Genomic DNA, 21,788 nt, shown 5'->3' on the forward strand with positions numbered 1-21,788 from the left:
GTGATACAAGTTAATAGTTAAAATTTTACAGGTAAATTCGATAGTCGTATCTAAAAAAATGGATAATCCGGCTAGAAAAATCAGATTATATCATCATATGTTAATAATACTATAGCATATACCATATCTTAGCAACCGGTCTAAGTTTCGGACGGAGTGTATTTAGATGTCCAAATCTCTTGCACAACATATGCTGTTAGATTCGGAAATGATTTCAGGCAGAAATTAACCATTCACCAAGTACTCACGGCGGGTGCAAGTGGCATCCCGCCAAGTAATACTCACGGTCACGGCTACCACATGGACATGCTCAAGAGATCAGCTAGCTAAATTCGTTAGTCTACACACAATCTGAAACCTTAACACCTTAATCACCACAGAAGCTTCACACGTACCTTAACATTGTGCCACCACAGAAGCTTCAGACATAGGCAGTCAAGGCGGTCGCGATAAGTCTAGGAACGAGTAGCATGCCGTTCTTTCTCACACAAACGGTAGAAGCAAAGCAACCCGGCCGTGTTGCAGGTCTGCGTTTTAATAATTACTAGGCCGAACAAGATTATTCGAGAACATGAAGAGAACACAGTTGTGCCAAAATGCGGATTAATAATTACAGTTCAACACAGTCCTCGCTGCCTTATCATCGCAACTACTGATGCCCAACTCTACCACAGATGAGATCTGATGATCCCTCTCCTCCTGATATGCACATTCATTTGTACACACAGCGAATGCGAAGAGACAACATACTGGCAAAGGTCAGAGGGAAGTTGGTCGGTCTCGACTCTTCAGCCCTCGCCCGAGGTATAGCCCGGTCGTCGCTTGTACTCCTTCTGCTGGTCTAGGCTCAGCAGGAAGTCGGTGAAAACATGCTCGTATCCAGGCATCTTACCATACCCTGCAACCAAAAAAGATTCGTCTGAGGAATTTCTAATACTTGTAAAAATGCCATAATGGTCCTATCCTCATTTTGCACCTACTAGCCAGATTGCGTTGACACAATGAGTTAGCTGACAGCCTGACATGGGAGGTCAACATCTCACTTCGCAGTGTATCCAAGACCGGTCATTTCTTGAGAATGCAACAATAAGGAACCATGTGACTTTTGGCTGCCCAAAGTGATAATCCAGAATCTTCTCCAAGAAGTAATAATGTTTATTTATTTTAACAAATCCATGTGCTATTCGAAACTCATAAGCAGAAGACAGCTCAACTAATATCAGATAAATTAGACACTCTTGAAACAAGTTTGATCACATACCAGGAAAATAGTTCATGTCTATAACATAAAACCGATCCCTTGTCCCATGCTCTCTGATCATATCTATGTTGAATAGCCTAAGACCCTGTCAATCAGGCATACAGGTGATATTAATCATATGGCATCAAATGAAGCAGAACTAACAAGTGCAAGAATCTCTGGTACCAGTCGGCGGCGCAGCTCTCTTGCCAATATCTCAAGCAGTGGCCTTGGAGGAAGTTCTGATGCAATATGTAAAAACATCAGTTGACAAATGTACTTTCTGAAATCAATGTAGAACGGCAACATGCCAACAATTACTGTAAGACAAGAGAACCCAAGCCATGGAAGTTTACCAGCAACATGCGGGTCAAGATCTGCATCCTCCGCAGTGGCTGCAGCACAAGAGACCCTCGGAAACCGGAACACTCCGGCGTTATTTGACAGATCACCCTCATCCACGTTAGGCAGTGAGAACCTACGCACTACCCTAATTGCATCCCCAACAATGTAGACCTTAAATAAGACGCCGCCTATAAATGAGAGAAACAAAACAAAAGGTTAATACAGAACTGGAAAAATGTTCGTAGGAACGACCAGATAAAATTCAAGTACAATACCATGGTTAACAAATTCCTGAAGAACCAACGGAGGCTCAAGCTTCGTCAAGGAAGCTGCGTCATAAGCAAGAGACAACTCATGAGACTTCGCCACCAGAGGCTTCGCCACTGCACACAGTATAAGTGGTTAACAGGCCATATTGGAAAGACAAATTGCCAGGAGATTTAAAACAGACCCCAGTAATGCCAATAATTAAATACTCCAGTCAGGTAAACATTAACTCAGCTTAAATTTATGTTAAACTTCATTTCAAACAACAATGTCAAACACTCAGCGTTACTTGGAGTAATTGCATTCTGGAGCAGGCATTGAGTAACTAATTTCGAGTTGTGCCATCTAAACAAGGTATATAACACCAGTGAACTTGCTCTAGTTATGTGCTTTGAACCAGGTACAGTCCAGGTTAAGAGAAAAACTAGTCAGTGGCGCAAGCAGTCAGGTGACACGTGGAGTTGACATGCAGGAGGAGGTCCATGTCAAGCATTCTCAGGATAAACAGCCTATGCAATCAGACCCTAGAAAGGGTCAAACTGCTGCTCCTTCTGTCCAGGCCGCACAGTGGAGCCTAGAGATGTAAAGAGCTCTCACTCAATCATCGATGGGTCCAAAGGAAGGGCCCCGGAGGAAAGCTATGGCTCGAGGAGTGCCCTCATAAGCTTCTGCATATGTGCCAGTTTCTGTGGGTTCTCTTTTTTTGTTCTTTTTGTGGATTTGGGTGTGCTTGTAGGTTTGTGGATTTGGGTGTGCTTGTAGGGGTGGTATCAAAATTAAAGAAGGCCCACTTATGTTATGTGCATGATGTGAACATAAAGGGTGAACTCACGACTACTGACATAACATCTGGCGAGAAATGCAATTTTACTCTTCTGACTGAAAGATGCATTTGCTTATATCTCATCCAGAACACGGAATGCTGATTCCGGCTCAAAAAAAAGAACAGGGAGCACTCCAATCGATTTACAGAAAATCCTAGATACACCTTAGAATGATCGAGCCATACAAAAAGCATAGCAATGTCTAATGTTAATAGACCTTCATTTTTATTTTGTCTATTATTAGGTTACACGGAGAAGACCTAATCCAGTTAGTTCACCATGGATTGGATTTGTACCCTTCAAGCTATCTGTAACCTACTACCTATCCATCAAATGTACAGGCTACAGAAGTAAATACTACAACTAACATGACAATCATATGAACCGATCAACCAGGCAAGAAATGGAGGAAAGATGCTGGAAAATGAACACTTGCTCTAGCACGTACAAAATTTTCACAGAAGTCAAGAGGACAAAGCACGTCCATTCACCTGTGAGAGATGGCAATGGTGACCTGAATTTTGTTTCTATAGTACAGAGCGCCTTATGGTAGCTGAAAAGAGAAAGACTGCCCTTATAAGGCAGACTTACCTAATGGAAGCGATAGCCCAGCCCTCATAACCGCAGCTGGTATTGACAATGGGTCTGTGTTAACAAATAGCTGCTTCGGAACACCAACTTTACCTGCAAAAATCAACTGCACATGGTGATCAAATCAGCCTTTGAGAAGGTTCCAAGAACCAACCCATTATATCAAAGCTACTGACAGTGGAGGGAATTTTCGATGAAAGCAGATAAAAGTTTACTGCCAATTTAAGTGTGCCAATTTAAGTGTGTAAAGATAAAAGATAAACAATCAAAAAGGATCACAAGCTTCAACAGTCATTGGTAAAGGGGTCAGCGTCACAAAAAATATGATAGTTCAGGTGACAAGAGAATAAAGGGTTCACGTCAGCCAAATGTACAGTACAGTGGAACACATTGCCTAATACTGCATTTAATAGCATATCATATACGCTTAACATACCCATATCATTACTTGAACTAGTATTTGCAACATGTTAATACGAGATTAATCCAAATATAATGAACTTAATTTGTTCAACCAGAAAAGGCAAGTGAATTTCTGTATAATCATAGTAAGGATGATGGGTTACTTCCAAACATAAATTAGAAGAAAATTCATAAAAAATACCATGACAATCCGCAAGGTCCAGTTTAGAAACTTCTTGAAGCATAGATTGGCGGTTCAGCAAATGTTCTATGGCACCTGGTGGGTCAAGAACAGTAACTTCTGGGTGTGTCTCTCTATATTCCTATCAAAATGATGCAAAACCATCAGCGGAAGTTTAAAATGATAAAAGGACAGAATGTGCATATAATATTTAAATAACCATATTGAAAATGTCTTACAAAGATATTGAACATGTCTCGCAAAGAGAAGTTCAACAGTGGTTTTAACATATTGTATGCTACTGACCTCCAACCGTCGTTGCCACTCCTTTCCAGTCAACTGTAGAAAATACAATTTTATCATTTTGTCGTCAATGAATAAGAAAATGCTTTTCGCAAAAAAAAAAAAGAAATCTCAGAGAACAATACTAAAAGTATAACATTCCCTTGACATAAAATACATGGGTAGGAGCTAAATATACTCCGTATAGCTACCTTATGCAGAATAACATCAAAAGGGCCTTGATCTGACAGTGGAAGCTTTTGATCAATTGCAACAAATTGAATGCCTTTCTTCCTGCATTAATTTTGCAAGGATGAGAAACAAATAATCTGGAAAATCTAACAAATAAGTAAGTCTGCAGCACCAGTTGCTCAACGGAAGCAATTGGCGGCTAGCCAACACTTCAACATATTAATCCAAGTTATAAAATTACAACTTAAAAGCATTAAACCTAAAGTAATGCAAATATTTAAAGTCTCCAACCTCTTGTATGTTAATAAGTACCCAGACAACATAAATGAGCAGTAAATTGTCTTGAAATGAATGTTTACAGGTTATATTTTATTGAATATTATATAAGATAGATGAACCTGGTTTAATGATAATTATATTAGAATGAATTTTTAGTCCACACTGAGCATTAGTGATGTGCTGATTTGCATGATAGAAAGGTAATGCACATGTTAAATCATGTGGATCCTTTAACTATTGTCAGAATCTTATCATGCTGGACCTATACTATTTTCATATTCGGCAATCCACATCCTGCTCTGGTCCTAGTGATGTGAGGATGGCACAAGCTGACAAGTAAAAAAACTGAGCATGTAACTGCAATTTGCAAATTGATGACATATTCTAGATCTCTGGTGTATTTAAGCCAACTTGGAACCCTGCAGTTGCTTACCATACACACTTGGTCACACCAGTCAATAACTCGAACATTTTGTAATAAGGTTAGACACAATTACTCGAATAATGTCAAAACAGTGCATTTCAGTGGCAGCTTCCTGTATTAGTTCAGGGATCTACTTAATTTACAGTTTAGTGAATAAATTAAGAAAGGGTCACTACTGGAAGCGAATATAATATCACCATAAGACCGGGAGTGCATCGATGTCACTATCCTATCCCAAAGAAAACAGCATCAATACAAAGACGTGCTTGAATAGACTAATTTCAGTCAGTGCGCACAATGATTCCACAAAAATGAGACTCCGATTCATTGATTGAATAAATGGGTGTTTTAAAATTATCTGAAATTGCTGGTAACTACTGAAACAGGTGTCAAGAAAGCCTCCATAATGCACAATAAACCAAAAATAAAAGCCTATAAAGCATACCGTGCAAGGTAAACAAAGCAGATGATACTCTAATGGATATCACGATCGGGAGTATCAATCAAGAAACCCTTTTCACCACCTTTTGGACTATAACTTGACAAAAACGTTTTCCCTCTTTTAATCCTATTTGAAGCTAAAGCATTCCCCTCCCTTTTGTGCTCAACAGCTTTGTAATCTCTTTAACTCAGACTAACAATTAGTGGGTGGGACAACAATAAGCACTAGCCATTTCCGTCCCTAAGCAGAGCAAAGAAGGGGGACCGTGTGCCCGGAATCTTCTCCAGTCAAGAACAGAGGTCAATGAACGAGGTGTTAATTAACGCAATAACATTAAGAAACGATATATGTATCATTCAGTAAGTTCTCCTCTTGGTTACGGAGTGACCAGAAGGATCATGAATTTCCGCTGTATATCTTCCAAATTGTGCAGAACCTGGACAGGATAATTTTTCCTGTTCCGTCCAACTCACAAGGACAAACAACAGGGGCCGTCTGACCAAGCGCTTTTCCCATGCTAATCATCTCAAAAAAACAATCGGCGCATTTCCAAACAAATCATCTCTCCGCACCTAGATGGACTCGAAACAAACGCGACCGGACGAATCTACAGGCGACGTCGTCGGTACCTGGCGAGCCCCCGGAGCTTGGGCTGGAGGAAGCTCTTGGCCTTCTTGGACGTGAGCGCGTACCCGACCACCAGCTCCCTGGCGCGCGCGGGCGCCGTCGCCGGCATCACCTGCTCCTCCGCCGCTACCGCCGCGGACTCCTCCGGCTCCGCGCCCCCTTCCGTCCCCACGCACCCGCCCGACACCATCGCCCCCGCGCCGGCGCTGAACCAATTGGCCGGCGGGATCGGAATGCGGCGAGCGCACTCGGGAACAAGCGGAGCGGAGGCGGAGACAGGTGTATGTGTGTGCGTGCGCGTGAGGGCGCCGTGTGGAGAGAGAGAGAGGGAGAGGGGAGGAGGAAGAGAGAGAGAGGTGGGGATGGGGGGCGTGTGCGTATTTGTAGGTGGAGGACGGGAGCAACTTCGCCTTTGGGACATGGAAACAAAGTGTCGCCGGATTACCGTTTTGCCCCTGGCTTTTTTCTGCTTATTTTCTTGGTGTTTCCATGTGGATATTTTTCTCAACTTTGTTTTGGTTAAATATTTTCTCAGTTTCTTTGTGCTTAAGGTTTCTCTTTGCTTAGCTAGCCAACAGACATACTCCCTTTGTTTTTTTTACTCCGCGTATTAGGTTTGGTCAAAGTCAAGCTGAAAAAGTTTATAGACAAAAATATTAACATATACAATAATAAATCAGTACCAATAGATTTATTACTGAATGTACTTCCACTTCATATAGATTTGTTATGGTAAATATTTATATTCTTTTCTATAAACTTGGTCAAGTTTTAATAAATTTGACTTCAGCCAACTCTAATATGCGGAGTAAATAAAAACGGAGGAAGTACAAGGGAAACGCCTTAACTTTTATTTTATTTTTTGCGGGTTCGAAACGAAATGTGTGGATAAAGCAGTGAAATAAAACCTCCAGATTGCGTGTATCTAAGCATCCCTCGAGTGACTATGGCTCACGCATCCTGTCGGCACGTAATATAACTAGTAATGTGCACGTGCAACGCGCGTCCAATTTTATAGCATGTCGAGGGGCTTTACATAGTCGCCATCCACTGTGACGACTCTCTCCATTCGTTGCACCAATGTTGTCTAATGTTTGTCCATTCTGGAATACCTACCGCGGCATCCTCATTTCTCCACTCAAAGAATGTGGTGCACCCTTCGGTCTCACTCCCCAGTGCAGCAAGGTCCTGGCTCACGACATATGGGTAGTCAAGGCGATGTTGCTTCGTAACTACTCTGATCTCACCTTGCATGCATCACTGCTTGGATGGCTTGACCGCATACTCTTGCTGGATCTTGGGAGTTTGGTGAGGCATACTGTCCATAATTATATACTCCCTCCGTTCCTAAATATTTGTCTTTCTAGACATTTCAAATGACTACTACATACGGATGTATGTAGACATATTTTAGAGTGTAGATTCACTCATTTTGCTCCGTATGTAGTCACTTGTTGAAATGCCTAGAAAGACAAGTATTTAGGAACAGAGGGAGTACATCGGTGTGGGAAGACTCTTCCACCCGCCCTTCTTCTTCAAAATATTGGTTGTGGCTTGGTACGATTGAGGGGATATAAAGCATTAGAGCATGCCATTACGAAGAATATTTATGTAATTAATGTCATTTTGCAAGATTAATTAGAATTAATGCAATTAATGATGTTTCTGAGAGCAATTGCAATTAATGTTATTTTTAGTTTTATTGGAATAGCATGAGACGTTGGACATAGGTGATTGGATGGTTGAGATCATTTGGATTCACCAAACTCGTGATATTATAAATAGTAGTCAAGTAGACAATATATATATTTGCATTTACATTACAACTTTGCTGTGTGAATATAAGTGTCACGATCACCTTTCTATAGTGAAGGTGGCTAGTCGAAGATGGAAATTCATGGAAAAAACAACCATCGGTTGGATGGTTTAGGAGAGTGGTTATATCTATAGGATTCCATGGATTAAAACAACTTTTTGTGCCTCATTAAAGTTAATATTTTTTTTCAATGTGGGGTGATGTTTCCAGCAATAGCAAAGCATTTATATTGACTTCGTCGATCTTGATCTCCACGACTCTAGTCATCGGCACTCAACGTGTCAATGTTTTTATGTGTCGTGCTCGGGTTTCTAGCGGAACTTCTCCCAAACGAAGCACGACGCTGAATTACCTAGTGTTATGCATAGAAGGAACTAAACATATTTTTTGCAGGAAAAAAATTGAACAAATTGAAATTGAGTTGTGCGACCGGCACAAGCTATGATTTAGTCCAGTTATTCAGTATGACACCATAAATCAAGATGGAACATATTAAATATGTAACACCGTATTTGGATTTAGCCATTTGTAATCATATAAGCCTTTGTTTTCTTTTTTAGAAAATAATGACATGATTTTGAGCCTTTTGTCAAGTTGAATTATGTTGTCCACAAAACTAGAGCGGATTATTGGAACCTAGGCATGTACGATCCCATATATGAAATTTCGGCCATAAATACATTATTTATGTTTCAAAAAATACGAAAAAAACACCATGTATATAAAGAATGGATGCATGATTAGAACCTAGTCATGTATGCATTGTACCTAGATTTGTAGTAAAACATGTCCCAAAAGAAGCACGATGTTGAATTACCTAGTGGTATGCCCAAAAGAAACTAAATATTTTTTCTAGGAAAAACTAGAAAAATGATTTGTGTGATGGCACAAACAATCATTTACTCCAATTATTGGTATGACAGCATAACTCGAATTTTTTTCTTTTGATGGGACATACTCAGTGGCGGAGCTACATTGGGGCCAACCCGTGCTTTGGCCCGTCCATCTCAGGCAGAACACTGCCCAGCTAGCCTGCTAACTGACTTGCCCATCTCTTTTCTATGCTTTTCTCTTTACAATGGCCCACCCAACTAATCTAATGAAGCTCCGCCACTGGACATACTATTAGACTTGTAGCATTGTGTTTGGTTTTAGCTATTTGTAATCTTATGTGCTTTTGTTTTCCTTTTTAGAAAATAATCATATGAAACTGCCTTTCGTCCGTTTGAATTATGGTGCCCACCGAACTAGAGCGGATTTGTAGAATCTAGGCATGTATGATCTCTGCAGGAAATTTCACTAAAAACACATTATTTAAGTCTTAAAAGTAAAAAACCATGTATGTGGATAATGGACACAAGTATGTACATATAAACTCCGAAACTGTTTTTTTTGCGGGGATAAACTTTGAAACTTAAAGCATGATCATTTGCGTCGTATGCAAAATTCCCAAAATGGTCAAGAAACAGTGCGAGTTACTGCCAAAACATCCAACTTGTGATTTTTGCACAGCCATGTTTAAGTTTCATAAGTTTCACTACGAAGGCGTCTGTAGCGACTGCATTAATCTCAAGATGATGTGACGGCTCAGTCTCTCGTAGATGCTCATAAGGGTAGGGTATGTGTGCGTGCGTTAGTTAATAGGGGCGAGTGTATGTGCGTATGTATGGCACTGTGTTTAAAAAAAAGTGTAAACGCACATACTCGGGTCTATTCTCTACATGCCCATTTTCGTTTAAAAAGATAAACTTAAATAATTTGTTTTGGGGCCGAATTTCCGTCTCCGTGGCTTCTGATCGGCAGGGTTCAGAACATCCCCTCTCTCGGGGTCCAGCTTGTCCGGAAGAGGTTCAACGAGGAAGCTGCCGCTGCCACGGGGTGGGTATCCTAGAAGCAATCGCCAGCGCTTCTTCTGATCTTCTCTCGTGATTTCGTGGACGTCTCCTCCCCGAGTTCATGCAAATCCGTCGCCATGGGAGTTTTTCGAATAAAGTCGCCATGGGGGTTCATGCAAATCCGTCCACACCCATCTCTCCACACGAGGAGCACCACGCTAGCTAATCCATATCCGTCGGCTAATGAGAGATTGAGAGTTGACCAGAGCTGCAACCTGCAATATCCCTGCAGCTGCAATTCCTCCCAAGTGGCTCGTCCACTCCCGTCTCACATCTCGTGCTAATCCCTACCGCCTCCAGCTGCTTCGGGTTGTCTCTGACGCGCATGTGACGTGGGTGCCAAGCATCATGCATGGCATGGCTTGAAACGGAAGTGCTCCGGAGCTTCAGGGTTTAGCAACATACCACCATCCAGATAAGAAAAACCTACTCCCTCCGTTCTGAATTACTTGTCTTTGATTTGTCTAGATACGGATGTATCTAGACTCATTTTAGTGCTAGATACCTTTGTATCTAGACAAATCTAAGACAAGTAATTTGGAACGGAGGGAGTAGCTGGTAAGATGAGGGCGAGCTGTTCACCAGGAGATATCGATCATAGGATTTTAAATGATTAGATTCCCACATCCTTCTCCCGAGCATCTGGTGGTAAAGAAGAAGGGTCTGCTGCAGAGACGTGAAGGTGACTGCACAAAATGACAGGGATTTTTAAGTTCACGTGGACCTGCTGGATGTTATCGCAAGTTATCTCAAAGAATGAGACGGCAGAAGACGTAGAGCAGCACCATGTGTTTCACACAATAAGATCTTCAGACGTAGAGAAATTATGGGCCCACAACACACCGCCATCAAGATCTTCAGATGCGATTCGCATGAAGAATGATGAGGCAAACCGGCCGTCCGGACTTCAAGAACGGAAAACCATCCAGAAAATAAAGGAGGAATTCAGAGTGGAAAGGGGAGTGTCTGACACTGTAAACCTGTCATTTCCCTGTTCTTTTACTGAACGCGAGGAGGTTTAGTTCTATACTGCCGCCTTATATTCAAAAAAATGGCCTGTGCGGTTGTGAGTTTCTTTTCGCCTGAGTAGCTAGTTCGTGTTATGTTTGTATTGGTTTCGGCCCGGTTTTCCGTTAATTAACTGGGCAATTCTCTTCTTCTTAATTCATCGATGAGGCAAAACTTTTGCCTCCGTTTCGAAAAAAAAATGGCCGCAGGGTTCGGCGGTAGGTAAACCTGTGAGATTTAGCAAAAGGTGGAACTGCTGCACCAACTCACGATGTTTATCAGATGGCAACATCGCATTGCCATCGTACCCCTGGGAGCAGGGAGGGGGGCTGGGCTGTGGACCGGGAGAAGAGCAGCGAGTGGCACAACAAATATCTCGGCGCACAGGGAGATTTGACCTCGCCACGCCCACAGGATGCCTATCTCCATCCCGTTCATCTTTTTCTGAGGTGGGCAATCATCAACAAGAAGCATGCATATCCACTCTCTCAAAGTTAGGTCACATTCTTGTGGACGGATAGGAAGGGGATCAATCAGGAGCATGAGAACTGAGGCAAAACAAACCTGTTTCTTGCTTAAACTATGCCGATTAAACTCACTGATTAGTGACTACTAAAGAACTATACTCTAGCCTCTAAGGCTAAGCCATAGCTGGGACAAACCGTGGGAATACAATACTAGCCTGGGTGGAGCTCTCATAGAAACACTAATGTGCTGCGGCACACTGATCGCTGATGCGCCGTATGTGAACCTTCACAAGAGGCTGCCTGCAGGGATATTGGTCCATGGCCGAAAGTATTGATCGGCAAGTTTGCTGGTGCTCACGATTCCGCAAGCACGCGACGTGATGGAAGAATAGGGCATCGCGGCATCTTTGATATTTCTCTGAACTGTCGGGGTCTCGAGAAATGCACGGACGTGAAAGAAGAGTGGTAGAAATGCTTTATGGGAGGTCAGTCTCAGTACTTGACAACAACTAAGCAACCAGGAAAAACGGCACATGTTTCAGGCCCGCATAGTACAAGCGCAAGAGAGAAAGCAATAGGTCAAGGGTATATCACCATACAACCGACAGCGAAAGCTACAGGCACTAGACGTATAGGCTTGGAGATGGGACGATGACTGTTTTGGTGGTGCCAATCAGAGGTTCTACGCAAACTTTTGTTGGAGACTTAGTTCAGACCAGATGCAGGGACTACAGACGGCTATGCAGTTCAGCTCACTTGTTACAGGCGTAGGACTTGACTGGGAAGGAAGCTACAGCAGATATCAGGGAGGCACGACACAAGACGAAGAAACAATATAAACGAGGGATTATCCAGGCGACAACACCAACCAAATCACACGAAGAAACAATGCAGATACTGAAACAGGGAAATGGTGATGGACAGCAGCAGAGGCTATGGGTGTAGGCAAACGAGATAACATGCATATTGACCAAGGTGCGAAGCAGGTTCAAACATACCACAGGTTCATACAACACAACAGGTTGTAAACCAAACACCACACAGCAAACATTCAAACAGGCAGACAACAGATAAAGCCGCTTGGGCAGATCACAGGATAGTAGTAGACGAAGGCACGCTTGACGTACATCAGGTCGCAAACTCATCTGCTCTAGTACTCATCACCCTCATCACCGTCCTCGCCCTCGTCGAACTCAGCGCCAACTTCTTCATAGTCCTTCTCCAGGGCAGCAAGATCCTCACGGGCCTCAGAGAACTCACCCTCCTCCATGCCCTCACCCACGTACCAGTGGACGAAGGCACGCTTAGCGTACATCAGGTCGAACTTGTGGTCGATGCGGGAGAAGACCTCGACAACGCTGGTGGAGTTGGAGATCATGCACACGGCCCTCTGGACCTTGGCGAGGTCGCCGCCTGGGACGACGCTGGGTGGCTGGTAGTTGATACCACACTTGAAACCAGTGGGGCACCAGTCCACAAACTGGATGGTGCGCTTCGTCTTGATGGTGGCCACAGCAGCGTTGACATCCTTGGGCACAACATCACCACGGTACATGAGGCAGCAGGCCATGTACTTGCCATGGCGGGGGTCACACTTGGCCATCATGGAGGAAGGCTCGAAGGCGCTGTTGGTGATCTCAGCGACAGAGAGCTGCTCATGGTAAGCCTTCTCAGCTGAGATCACTGGGGCGTAGGAGGAAAGCATGAAGTGGATCCTCGGGTAGGGCACCAGGTTGGTCTGAAACTCATTCACATCAACATTCAGAGCACCATCAAACCTCAGGGAAGCAGTCAGGGATGAGATGACCTGCAGATTGGTTGTTCCACAATGCATTAGATCCCAATATAACATGACTAGACAGTGCAACATATATCATACATCAAACAGAAAACAAACATGTACTAAGCAGAAACAGGGCTATACCTGAGAAACGAGCCTATTGAGGTTGGTGTATGTTGGGCGCTCAATGTCAAGGGAGCGGCGGCAGATGTCATAGATGGCCTCATTGTCAAGGAGGACAGCCACATCAGTGTGCTCAAGGAGAGAGTGGGTGGACAGGACACTGTTGTATGGCTCAACAACAGAGGTGGAGACCTGAGGGGATGGGTACACTGTGAACCCAAGCTTGGACTTCTTTCCATAGTCAACAGAGAGACGCTCAAGGAGAAGAGAACCAAGGCCAGAGCCAGTTCCACCTCCAACAGCGTTGAAGACAAGGAACCCCTGGAGACCAGTGCAGTTGTCTGCAAGCTTCCTGATACGGTCAAGGCATAGGTCAACAATCTCCTTGCCAACTGCACAAATGGCACCAAAAGTTAGCCAGATGATCAGCAACAGTGATAATTGGTATCATTACACACAGAGTGCACTACACAAGACAAGCACGGCACTTACTGGTGTAGTGACCACGGGCAAAGTTGTTGGCTGCATCCTCCTTGCCACTGATAAGCTGCTCAGGGTGGAAGAGCTGGCGGTAAGTGCCAGTCCTCACCTCATCAATCACAGTGGGCTCAAGATCAACAAAGACCGCGCGGGGGACATGCTTCCCAGCACCAGTCTCACTGAAGAAGGTGTTGAAAGCATCATCACCTCCCCCAACGGTCTTGTCACCGGGCATCTGTCCATCAGGCTGCACAAGGGGGATTAAACAGTGTTAAATGTGCGAAGCTAAATATACTGAATTTTGTAGCAACAGAACAGGAAAACATTCACAAAACAGTTTGAATTACAGATGAATTCATAGCAACAGAACAAGAAAACATTCACAAAACAGTTTGCATTACAGATCAATTCATAGCAACATAAGTATTGTAACTAATTAGAGGTGCATTTCCATATGAGCAGGCAATGTACATACCAGAAACACCAGCGAGGATATAACACGATATGCATGAACAGATATCACCGTATCTAGCAGATTTCGAACAGATCTAAATGGTACAAGACAGGACATTTCAAACAAACGAGTGTGTGCCAATCGGTGATGCTTGCAACATAATAATAATGGATCTACGTCATGGGAGCGTCGAATGTAACAAGTAACAGATCAAACAGGTCATGTCCCTCTACAATATCTACATTCTTATCTATCAATTTCAGAACAATGAGTTCAATTTAGAGGACACTGATCAGATCTACCACATGAACAAACAACACAACCCGAAGCAGGTGAAAATTGCATACAGAATTGCAACCGCTCTGTGATCAAGTGAACTGCAGCACTATACAAGTAAATCTACACCTTAAAATTCAAATTCGAACCATCTGGGATCCAGTGAACTGCAGCGCTATACAAGCAAATCTACACCTAAAATTCAAATTCGAACCGTCTGCGAAGCAACCGAGACCAACAGAAGCAACCTCATGCACCCTACATTCCGTCAGATCTAGAATTCCCCTTCCAGCAAACGCAGATCAGACCAGCCGCAGTCAGATCCACGCCCAAATCCGACCGAGCACGCCCAGCAACCACCAGAACCCCCGGATCTAGCGCGGATCTAACGCGAAGCATGGCAGAACAAGCTGGGGAAGCGAGCGAATCGGTACCTGAATGCCATGCTCGAGGCAGTAGAGCTCCCAGCACGCGTTCCCGACCTGGATACCGGCCTGGCCGATGTGGATCGAGATGCACTCCCTCATGGCGGCGGGTCGGAGCGGCGGAAGCCGGCGCTACGCTGCGCTGGTGGAGAGATCGGGGGAGGAGGGGAGGACGGAGGCCAAAGCTCGGAAGCGCGAGAGAGAGGCGAGTACGAAGACGCCGGTCTCTGCGATGCTCTGCTTAGGGTTTCCGCTGCCCACACTCGGCTCGTTTTATAGCGCCGCACAGGCTGGACTGGATGGAGTGCGGGCGAAGGGATGGGATGGGCGTTTTTGCATCCGCGCCCTCCCGAATTACTCGGTGCCGGCCAACGGTCGGGTGGTTGGGTTGGGTCAGCCTGTCATGTACCGTTCCGGGAATATGTGGAATCTGAGGGGGCTTGGTGGAATTGTTTGCGCCGAGAGCACGCTTTTTGTTAGCACTTGGGCAGAGAGATTACCCGCCTGCTGCGCTCCTGACGTGTGGGTCCAGGGTTTGTTGCTGGGCGTGTGCGCGCTCGTGGGTGCGATCGGGCTGGGTTGATGTAGTAAGAGATTGGCATTTTTCAAAATATGAAAACAGTCGGTTGGTAGCGGGGGCGCCTCGTCCAGTCATCCTCGTTGGTGAGACTGAGACACCACCGGCGCTGTTCCCCACGACGGGATGTCTCGCCTGCGCCGTGGGCCGTGGCGTTCGGTGGGGAGATGAGCCGTCCGGTGCGCGGGGGGTGGTTGGATGGACGGTTCCATTCCACCGTTCGCGCCGTCGTGGGGAGTCGGGCAGGTTCGAGTAGTTTCGATTTTTGAAATTGGGGAGCGGGAGAACCAACGGCGAGCGCTGCGTGGATCTTCTGCGGAGCCTCTTCGGCCCCTGTGGCACCGCCGTGAATGGCCGTGGTGGACAAGTACTCTCTCCGTCCCATAATATAAAAACGTTTTTTAAACTAGTCTAATGTCAAAAACGTTCTTATATTATGAGATAGAGGATGTATATGTTTTCTCTCGAATACGCATGAGTGTGCGTATTATTTATTTATTTATTTTGCAGGAAAGAGGATTTCATTCATCAAGTAATATGGTTATACTCAGCGGCGATGATGCTCGTGATCTCGTTGGGAGGGTTACGCAGCCAAACAGCAGTCCGCTGTTGAATACGTCCCAAGTGTGCATATTATTATATATTAAAGGAAGAGGATGGAGACAAGAATCCTTCCACATTGACGATTACACTGTTACAGTGTTACATGTGGACCAACTCCGCCGGCACAGCCGGAAACTACTCTAGCCTAAGGCCAACTCCGGCGTGCGACTTCATCCTGTCGGGGTGTGTTCGTTTGGAGTAAAACGAACATATCAAACGGTCCAGTGCGCGACCCCATCCTCAAAAAACGTCTGTTTTTGTCCGCTTCGCTCCATCCTGGGAGTAAAGTTGGGCTGGCTTTGGGTCTGAAACGGATACGAGCGGATACTCTCTGCGTCATCCTCGTCCGCGGTGTGTTCTTTTGCATGTGACCCTGGCCCGTCTGTCATTGACCCACACACCCACCCACCCCTCTCTCTCTCTCTTCTCCTTTTATCTTCCTGGCCCACCACGCACACACACCACCATGAGGCTAAACAGTCGCGGGCCCCGAGGAGCACGCTGTGCTCCAGCCGGCCGGCCTCGCCTGGCCGTCAGAGGCCCCGCCGCCATGGCCTTCCGCAGCAGCTCGCCGCCGCCATGGCCGCGCGCGCTCGCGTGGGGTGCGCGGACAGCGGCGAGCGCCCAGGCGGCGGCGAGCGCGCGCGTCGGCAGGAGGCGTGCGGGGACGAACACGCGGACGCAGCCGGAGCGCATCGGCGGGCTGCTGCAGACGAGCGTGAGTGGCGGCGGCGAGCTGCTGCGGAAGGGGCAACAGGGCGCGGGTGCGGCGCGGCGGCGAGCTGCTGCGGTCGGGGCAGCAGGGCGGCTCGCAGGGGCGGAGCGCGCGCGGAGCATGGTGCGGCTGGCGGCGCGCGGTGCATGGCGGGCGGGTGGCTTGGCGCGGCTAGCTACGCAGGCTGGCGCGCGGGCGGACGCGCGGCTGGCTAGCTAGCTAGCTTGTGCGGGCGCGCGGGCTGCTTCTGCTAGCTAGCTAGCTTAGCTAGCACGGCGGCAGGCTAGCTAAGCTAGCTAGCTAGCACGCAGGCGAGCGAGGCGAGCGGGCGGGACGGCGTGCAGGCGCGGGCGAGCTCGACTGTGGCGACTGCACCGGCGAGGCGAGAGCGCGAGCTCGTGGGCAGGCGATGCGCACGCATGGGCGCGCGGTCGAGGCGGACATTTTGGGGTCGGTCGGCGCGTTGGGCGCCTTCAACTTCACCTGAACATGCATGTCCGTTTTCGTCCCCATTGCCACCCCAAACAAACGAAATCCGGACAAAACGGACGTCCGTTTGGGGTCATAAGGTGGAGTTGGCCTAACTTCTTCCCTCAGCCCACCTCACTAGCCCTCCGAGGAGAGGCTCTACATTCCCTTTTAATATGCCAGCTGCTTCCATGCGCGTCCCTTAGTGTCAATTTTGTTCGCAAGTGCCCCGATGAGAGAGGGGCGCCATCAAAGACAATCGCGTTTCGGTGCTTCCATATCTCTCACAACATGAGTAGTAGGATTGCACGCGTGTCCTTCGCCGCTTGGCCATGAGTAGCTATGACGGCACACCAGTCCCGCAGCCTCAAGTCATGGCTCGACGTCCACTGTGGCCTATCAAGCACTCTGCATATGACAGACCATACTCCCTTCGTTCGGAATTACTTGTCACAAAAATGAATGTATCTAGACATATTTTAATTCTAGATACATTCATTTTCGAGACAAGTAATTCCGAACGGATGAAGTACTTCTCTTACGGAGACGCGACCCAGTAGAAGATGATCCATGGTCTTCTCGTGCTGATCACAGAAGGGGCATGCGTCGTGGTGATCTAATCCGCGCCTAGCAAGTATGTCCGAGGTCCAACACTTATTATGCATCGCAAGCCAAAGAAAGAACCTACAACGTAGTGGGGCCTTGGATTTTCATGTAAATTCAGTTGTCGGTTCCACCTCCGGTCCTATGAATTTGGCCTCGTATGTTGATTTCATGGAGTAGTCCCCGTTGGCCTCCCAGTTCCACGTGATGTGATCCGTCTCCTCCGGCACCAGTATCGTTCTGGTCACCTGGTCCCAAAGGAGCACGTACTCATTTAGCTGTTGGGCGGTAAGGTCGGGTCCAATGTGCAATGCCCATTCTCCCGTTGAAACCGCCTGGTATACCATCCGAGATGTCCGCACGCGAGGTGCAACAATGGCGTATATGGACGGGGCCACATCTCGGACCGTAAATCCTGCAAGCCATCGGTCTTCCCAAAAGCAGGTGTTCATGCCATTGCCAAGCATTGTTTTTTGCCGCAGCCCTGAAGAGCTGCCTTGATTCCGCTGGGACCTCAATTTGGAATTCAGCCCATGGTCGAGATTGATCTGTACGTTGGAGCCATAGCCAACGGGCTTGAATGGCGACATTCAGCCACCGGAGCTTGGGAAGACCCAGGCCTCCTGCCCACTTGGGCATGCACACGGCCTCCCAGGCCACTCTGCATTGTCCACCGTTTGCGCTGTCACGTGCACACCACAGAAAGCTGTTGGGGAACGCAGTATTTCAAAAAAATTACCTACGATCACACAAGATCTATCTAGGGTATGCATAGCAACGAGCGGGAAGAGTGTGTCCACGTACCCTCGTAGACCGAAAGCGGAAGCGTTTAATAACGTAGTTGATGTAGTCGAACGTCTTCGCGATCCAACTGATCCAAGCACCGAACGTACGACACCTCCGTGTCCAGCACACGTTCAGCTCGTTGACGTCCCTCCTGCTCTTGATCTAGTTGAGGACGAGGGAGAGTTCCGTCAGCACGACGGCGTGGCGACGGTGATGATAAAGTTACCGGTGCAGGGCTTCGCCTAAGCACTACGACGATATGACCGAGGTGTGTAACTGTGAAGGGGGGCACCGCACACGGCTAAGAGAAGACTTGGTGTGCCTTTGGGGTGCCCCCTCCCATGTATATAAAGGGGGGAAGGAGAGAAGGTCGGCCCAAGGGGGGCGCGCCAAGGGGGGAGTCCTACTTGGACTTCCGGTCCAAGTAGGATCCGGCCCCCTCCTTTCCTTTCTGGAGAAGGGTGGAAGGGGAAAGAGGTGGAGGAGAAGAAGGAAAGGGGGGACGCCCCCCCCCCCCCAACCTGAAAGCACAAGTGCTCCCTGTGTGGTTTTGGTAATTAATGTCAACATATCTCTTGTTGGACTAATGTTTTCATCTAGTATATTTCAAACAAGTTCAACAGATGGAGTGGCGTGGACAAGAGGATATGGAACCCTTTAAAGATGCTAAGGACAAAGGATTGGCTCAAGCTCAAAAGCTCAAGACTCTACATTTTACCTTTTAGTGATCCAAGATCACATTGAGCCCATAGGAAAAGCCAATACTATTGAAAGGGGATGAGGTGTTGCTTAATGGCTTGCTTACTCAAAATGCTTAGTTATATGCTCCAAAACCCTCAACCACTTTCTCATATCCACATGTGTCCCAAACCAAAACTCAAACTCGGTCCCACCGAAATTTTCTATCCGACGCCATCGAGTTCTCTTGACATAGCCACTTCCACAAACCCTAATCGATTCAGTCTCACTGATGGGATCTCGGTCTCACCGAGATGGGCTTACAAACTCTCTGTTACCTATTGCAATAATTTCGGTCCCACCGAGATATGCAATCGGTCCCACCGAGTTTGCTTGACCAACTCTCTGTTTTTCTTATTACCAAAATTGGCCTCACCGAGTTTGTGTAATTGGTCAAACTGAGATGAGGTTTTACCCTAACCCTAGCACATCGGTCCCACCGAGTTGATCATATCGGTCCCACCAAAATGTCTAACGATCACATTATGAACTAAATCGGTCCGGCTGAGTTTTCTGATTCGGTCCCACCGAGTTTGGTGATTTGTGTGTAACGGTTAGATTACTCTTCATTCGTGAGGAGAGCCATCAGAACATGCCTACACTTCTAGTATACATTTTCTGATAGAGAACCACCTACTCATGTGTTGAGGTCAAGATAATCCACTCCAACCATATAAACCTTGATCTCTAGCCTTCTCCAACTTGCTTTCCACTCAAATCATCTTTCCACCAAATCCAAATCTGTGAGAGAGAGTTGAGTGTTGGGGAGACTATCATTTGAAGCACAAGAGCAAGGAATTCATCATCAACACACCGTTTATTACCTTTTGGAGAGTGGTGTCTCCTAGATTGGTTAGGTGTCTGTAGGATCGAAAGTATGTCTGGAGGGGGGTGATTAGACTACATGACCAAATAAAAATCTAGCCTTTTCCCAATTTGAAGTCTTAGCGGATTTTAGCAACTTAGCACAATTCAAGTAATCAACCTACACATGCAATTCTAAGAATATAGCAGCGGAATGTAAAACAATTGCATATGAAGGTAAATGAAGGAGTTTGGAGGGAGCAAACGCAATGTAGACATGGAGATTTTTGGCGTGGTTCTGATAGGTGGTTCTATCGTACATCCACATTGATGGAGACTTCAACCCACGAAGGGTAACGGTTGCGTGAGTCCACGGAGGGCTCCACCCACGAAGGGTCCATGAAGAAGCAACCTTGTCTATCCCACCATGGCCATCGCCCACGAAGGACTTGCCTCACTAGGGGAGATCTTCACGAAGTAGGAGATCTCCTTGCTCGTACAAACTCCTTGGTTCAACTCCACAATCTTGACGGAGGCTCCCAAGTGACACCTAACCAATCTAGGAGACACCACTCTCCAAAAGGTAATAGATGGTGTGTTGATGATGAACTCCTTGCTCTTGAGCTTCAAATGATAGTCTCCCCAACACTCAACTCTCTCTCTCTCATAGGATTAGATTTGGTAGAAAGATGATTTGAGTGGAAAGCAACTTGGGGAAGGCTAGAGATCAAGATTTATGTGGTTGGAATGGAATATCTTGACCTCAACACAAGTGTAGGTGGTTCTCTCTCAGAAAATGTATGTTGGAAGTGTAGGCATGTTCTGATGGCTCTCTTCACGAATGAAGAGTGGGTTGAGGGGTATATATAGCCTCCACACAAAATCTAACCGTTACACACAAATCACCAAACTCGGTGGGACCGAATTATAAAACTTGGTCAGACCAATTTAGTTCAAAATGTAAACGTTAGGATTTTCGGTGGGACCGACATGTCAACTCAGTGGGACCGATTCCATTAGGGTTAGGGCATAACGTAATCTCGGTGAGACCGATTACACAAACTCGGTGGGACCGATTTTGGTAATAGACAAACAAAGAGTTGGTCAGGCAAACTCGGTAGGACCGATTCGCTCATCTCGGTTAGACCAAAACATTACGAAGGGGAAGCAGAGAGTTTGCATTGCAATCTCGATGGGACCGATCGCTCATCTCGGTTGGACCAAAACATTACGAAGGGAAACAAAGAGGTTGCAATCCCATCTCGGTGAGACCGAGATCCCTATCGGTGAGACCGAAGTGACTAGGGTTTGTGGCAGTGGCTATGTCAAGTGAACTCGGTGGCGCCGGATAGAAGATTTCGATGGGGCCGAGTTTGACTTTTGGTTTGGGACATATGTGGATATGAGAAAGTAGTTGAGGGTTTCTAGAGCATATCACTAAGCATTTTGAGCAAGTAACTCATTAAGAAATACCTCACCCCCTTTTAATAGTATTGGCTTTTCCTATGGACTCAATGTGATCTTGGATCACTAAAAGTAAAATGTAGAGTCTTGTGCTTTGAGCTTGAGCCAATCTTTTGTCCTTAGCATTTTGAGGGGTCCACTTTCTAATCCATGCCATGCCAATCAGTGAGCTTTCCTAAAATATTTATCTTAAAATAGCAATAGCTCAAT

At 46.3% G+C, this 21,788-nt stretch overlaps 2 protein-coding genes across 5 annotated transcripts; both read right to left on the bottom strand.

Annotated features, from left to right (window-relative positions):
* Window positions 1-497: 497 nt before the first annotated feature.
* On the bottom strand, window positions 498-6,458 carry LOC123087024 (inositol-tetrakisphosphate 1-kinase 3). 4 transcript variants are annotated; one of them, XR_006441201.1, is made up of 11 exons: window positions 6,099-6,458; window positions 4,345-4,426; window positions 4,157-4,189; window positions 3,872-3,992; window positions 3,268-3,360; window positions 1,861-1,968; window positions 1,597-1,773; window positions 1,427-1,482; window positions 1,262-1,346; window positions 981-1,071; window positions 498-898 (listed from the first exon to the last, which is right to left on the bottom strand). XR_006441201.1 is itself a non-coding variant. In XM_044508923.1 (10 exons), exons 1-10 carry the CDS (start codon window positions 6,284-6,286, stop codon window positions 789-791), a joined length of 999 nt encoding a protein of 332 aa, XP_044364858.1. In that variant the 5' UTR covers window positions 6,287-6,458; the 3' UTR covers window positions 498-788. The 4 variants fall into 4 exon arrangements, 3 of the variants coding, with proteins under 3 accessions (XP_044364858.1, XP_044364857.1, XP_044364859.1); XM_044508923.1 differs by lacking the exon at window positions 981-1,071 and having other exon boundaries at window positions 1,861-1,914; XM_044508922.1 differs by lacking the exon at window positions 981-1,071 and having other exon boundaries at window positions 6,099-6,457.
* Window positions 6,459-12,224: 5,766 nt separating this feature from the next.
* On the bottom strand, window positions 12,225-15,115 carry LOC100049035 (tubulin alpha-3 chain). The gene is made up of 4 exons (XM_044508925.1): window positions 14,830-15,115; window positions 13,678-13,912; window positions 13,207-13,577; window positions 12,225-13,089 (listed from the first exon to the last, which is right to left on the bottom strand). The coding sequence occupies exons 1-4, from the start codon at window positions 14,920-14,922 to the stop codon at window positions 12,433-12,435; spliced, it is 1,356 nt and encodes a 451-aa protein (XP_044364860.1). The 5' UTR covers window positions 14,923-15,115; the 3' UTR covers window positions 12,225-12,432.
* Window positions 15,116-21,788: the final 6,673 nt, after the last annotated feature.

This window comes from Triticum aestivum, chromosome 4A, assembly GCF_018294505.1.
Source record: "Triticum aestivum cultivar Chinese Spring chromosome 4A, IWGSC CS RefSeq v2.1, whole genome shotgun sequence".
NCBI classification, from domain to species: domain Eukaryota; kingdom Viridiplantae; phylum Streptophyta; class Magnoliopsida; order Poales; family Poaceae; genus Triticum; species Triticum aestivum.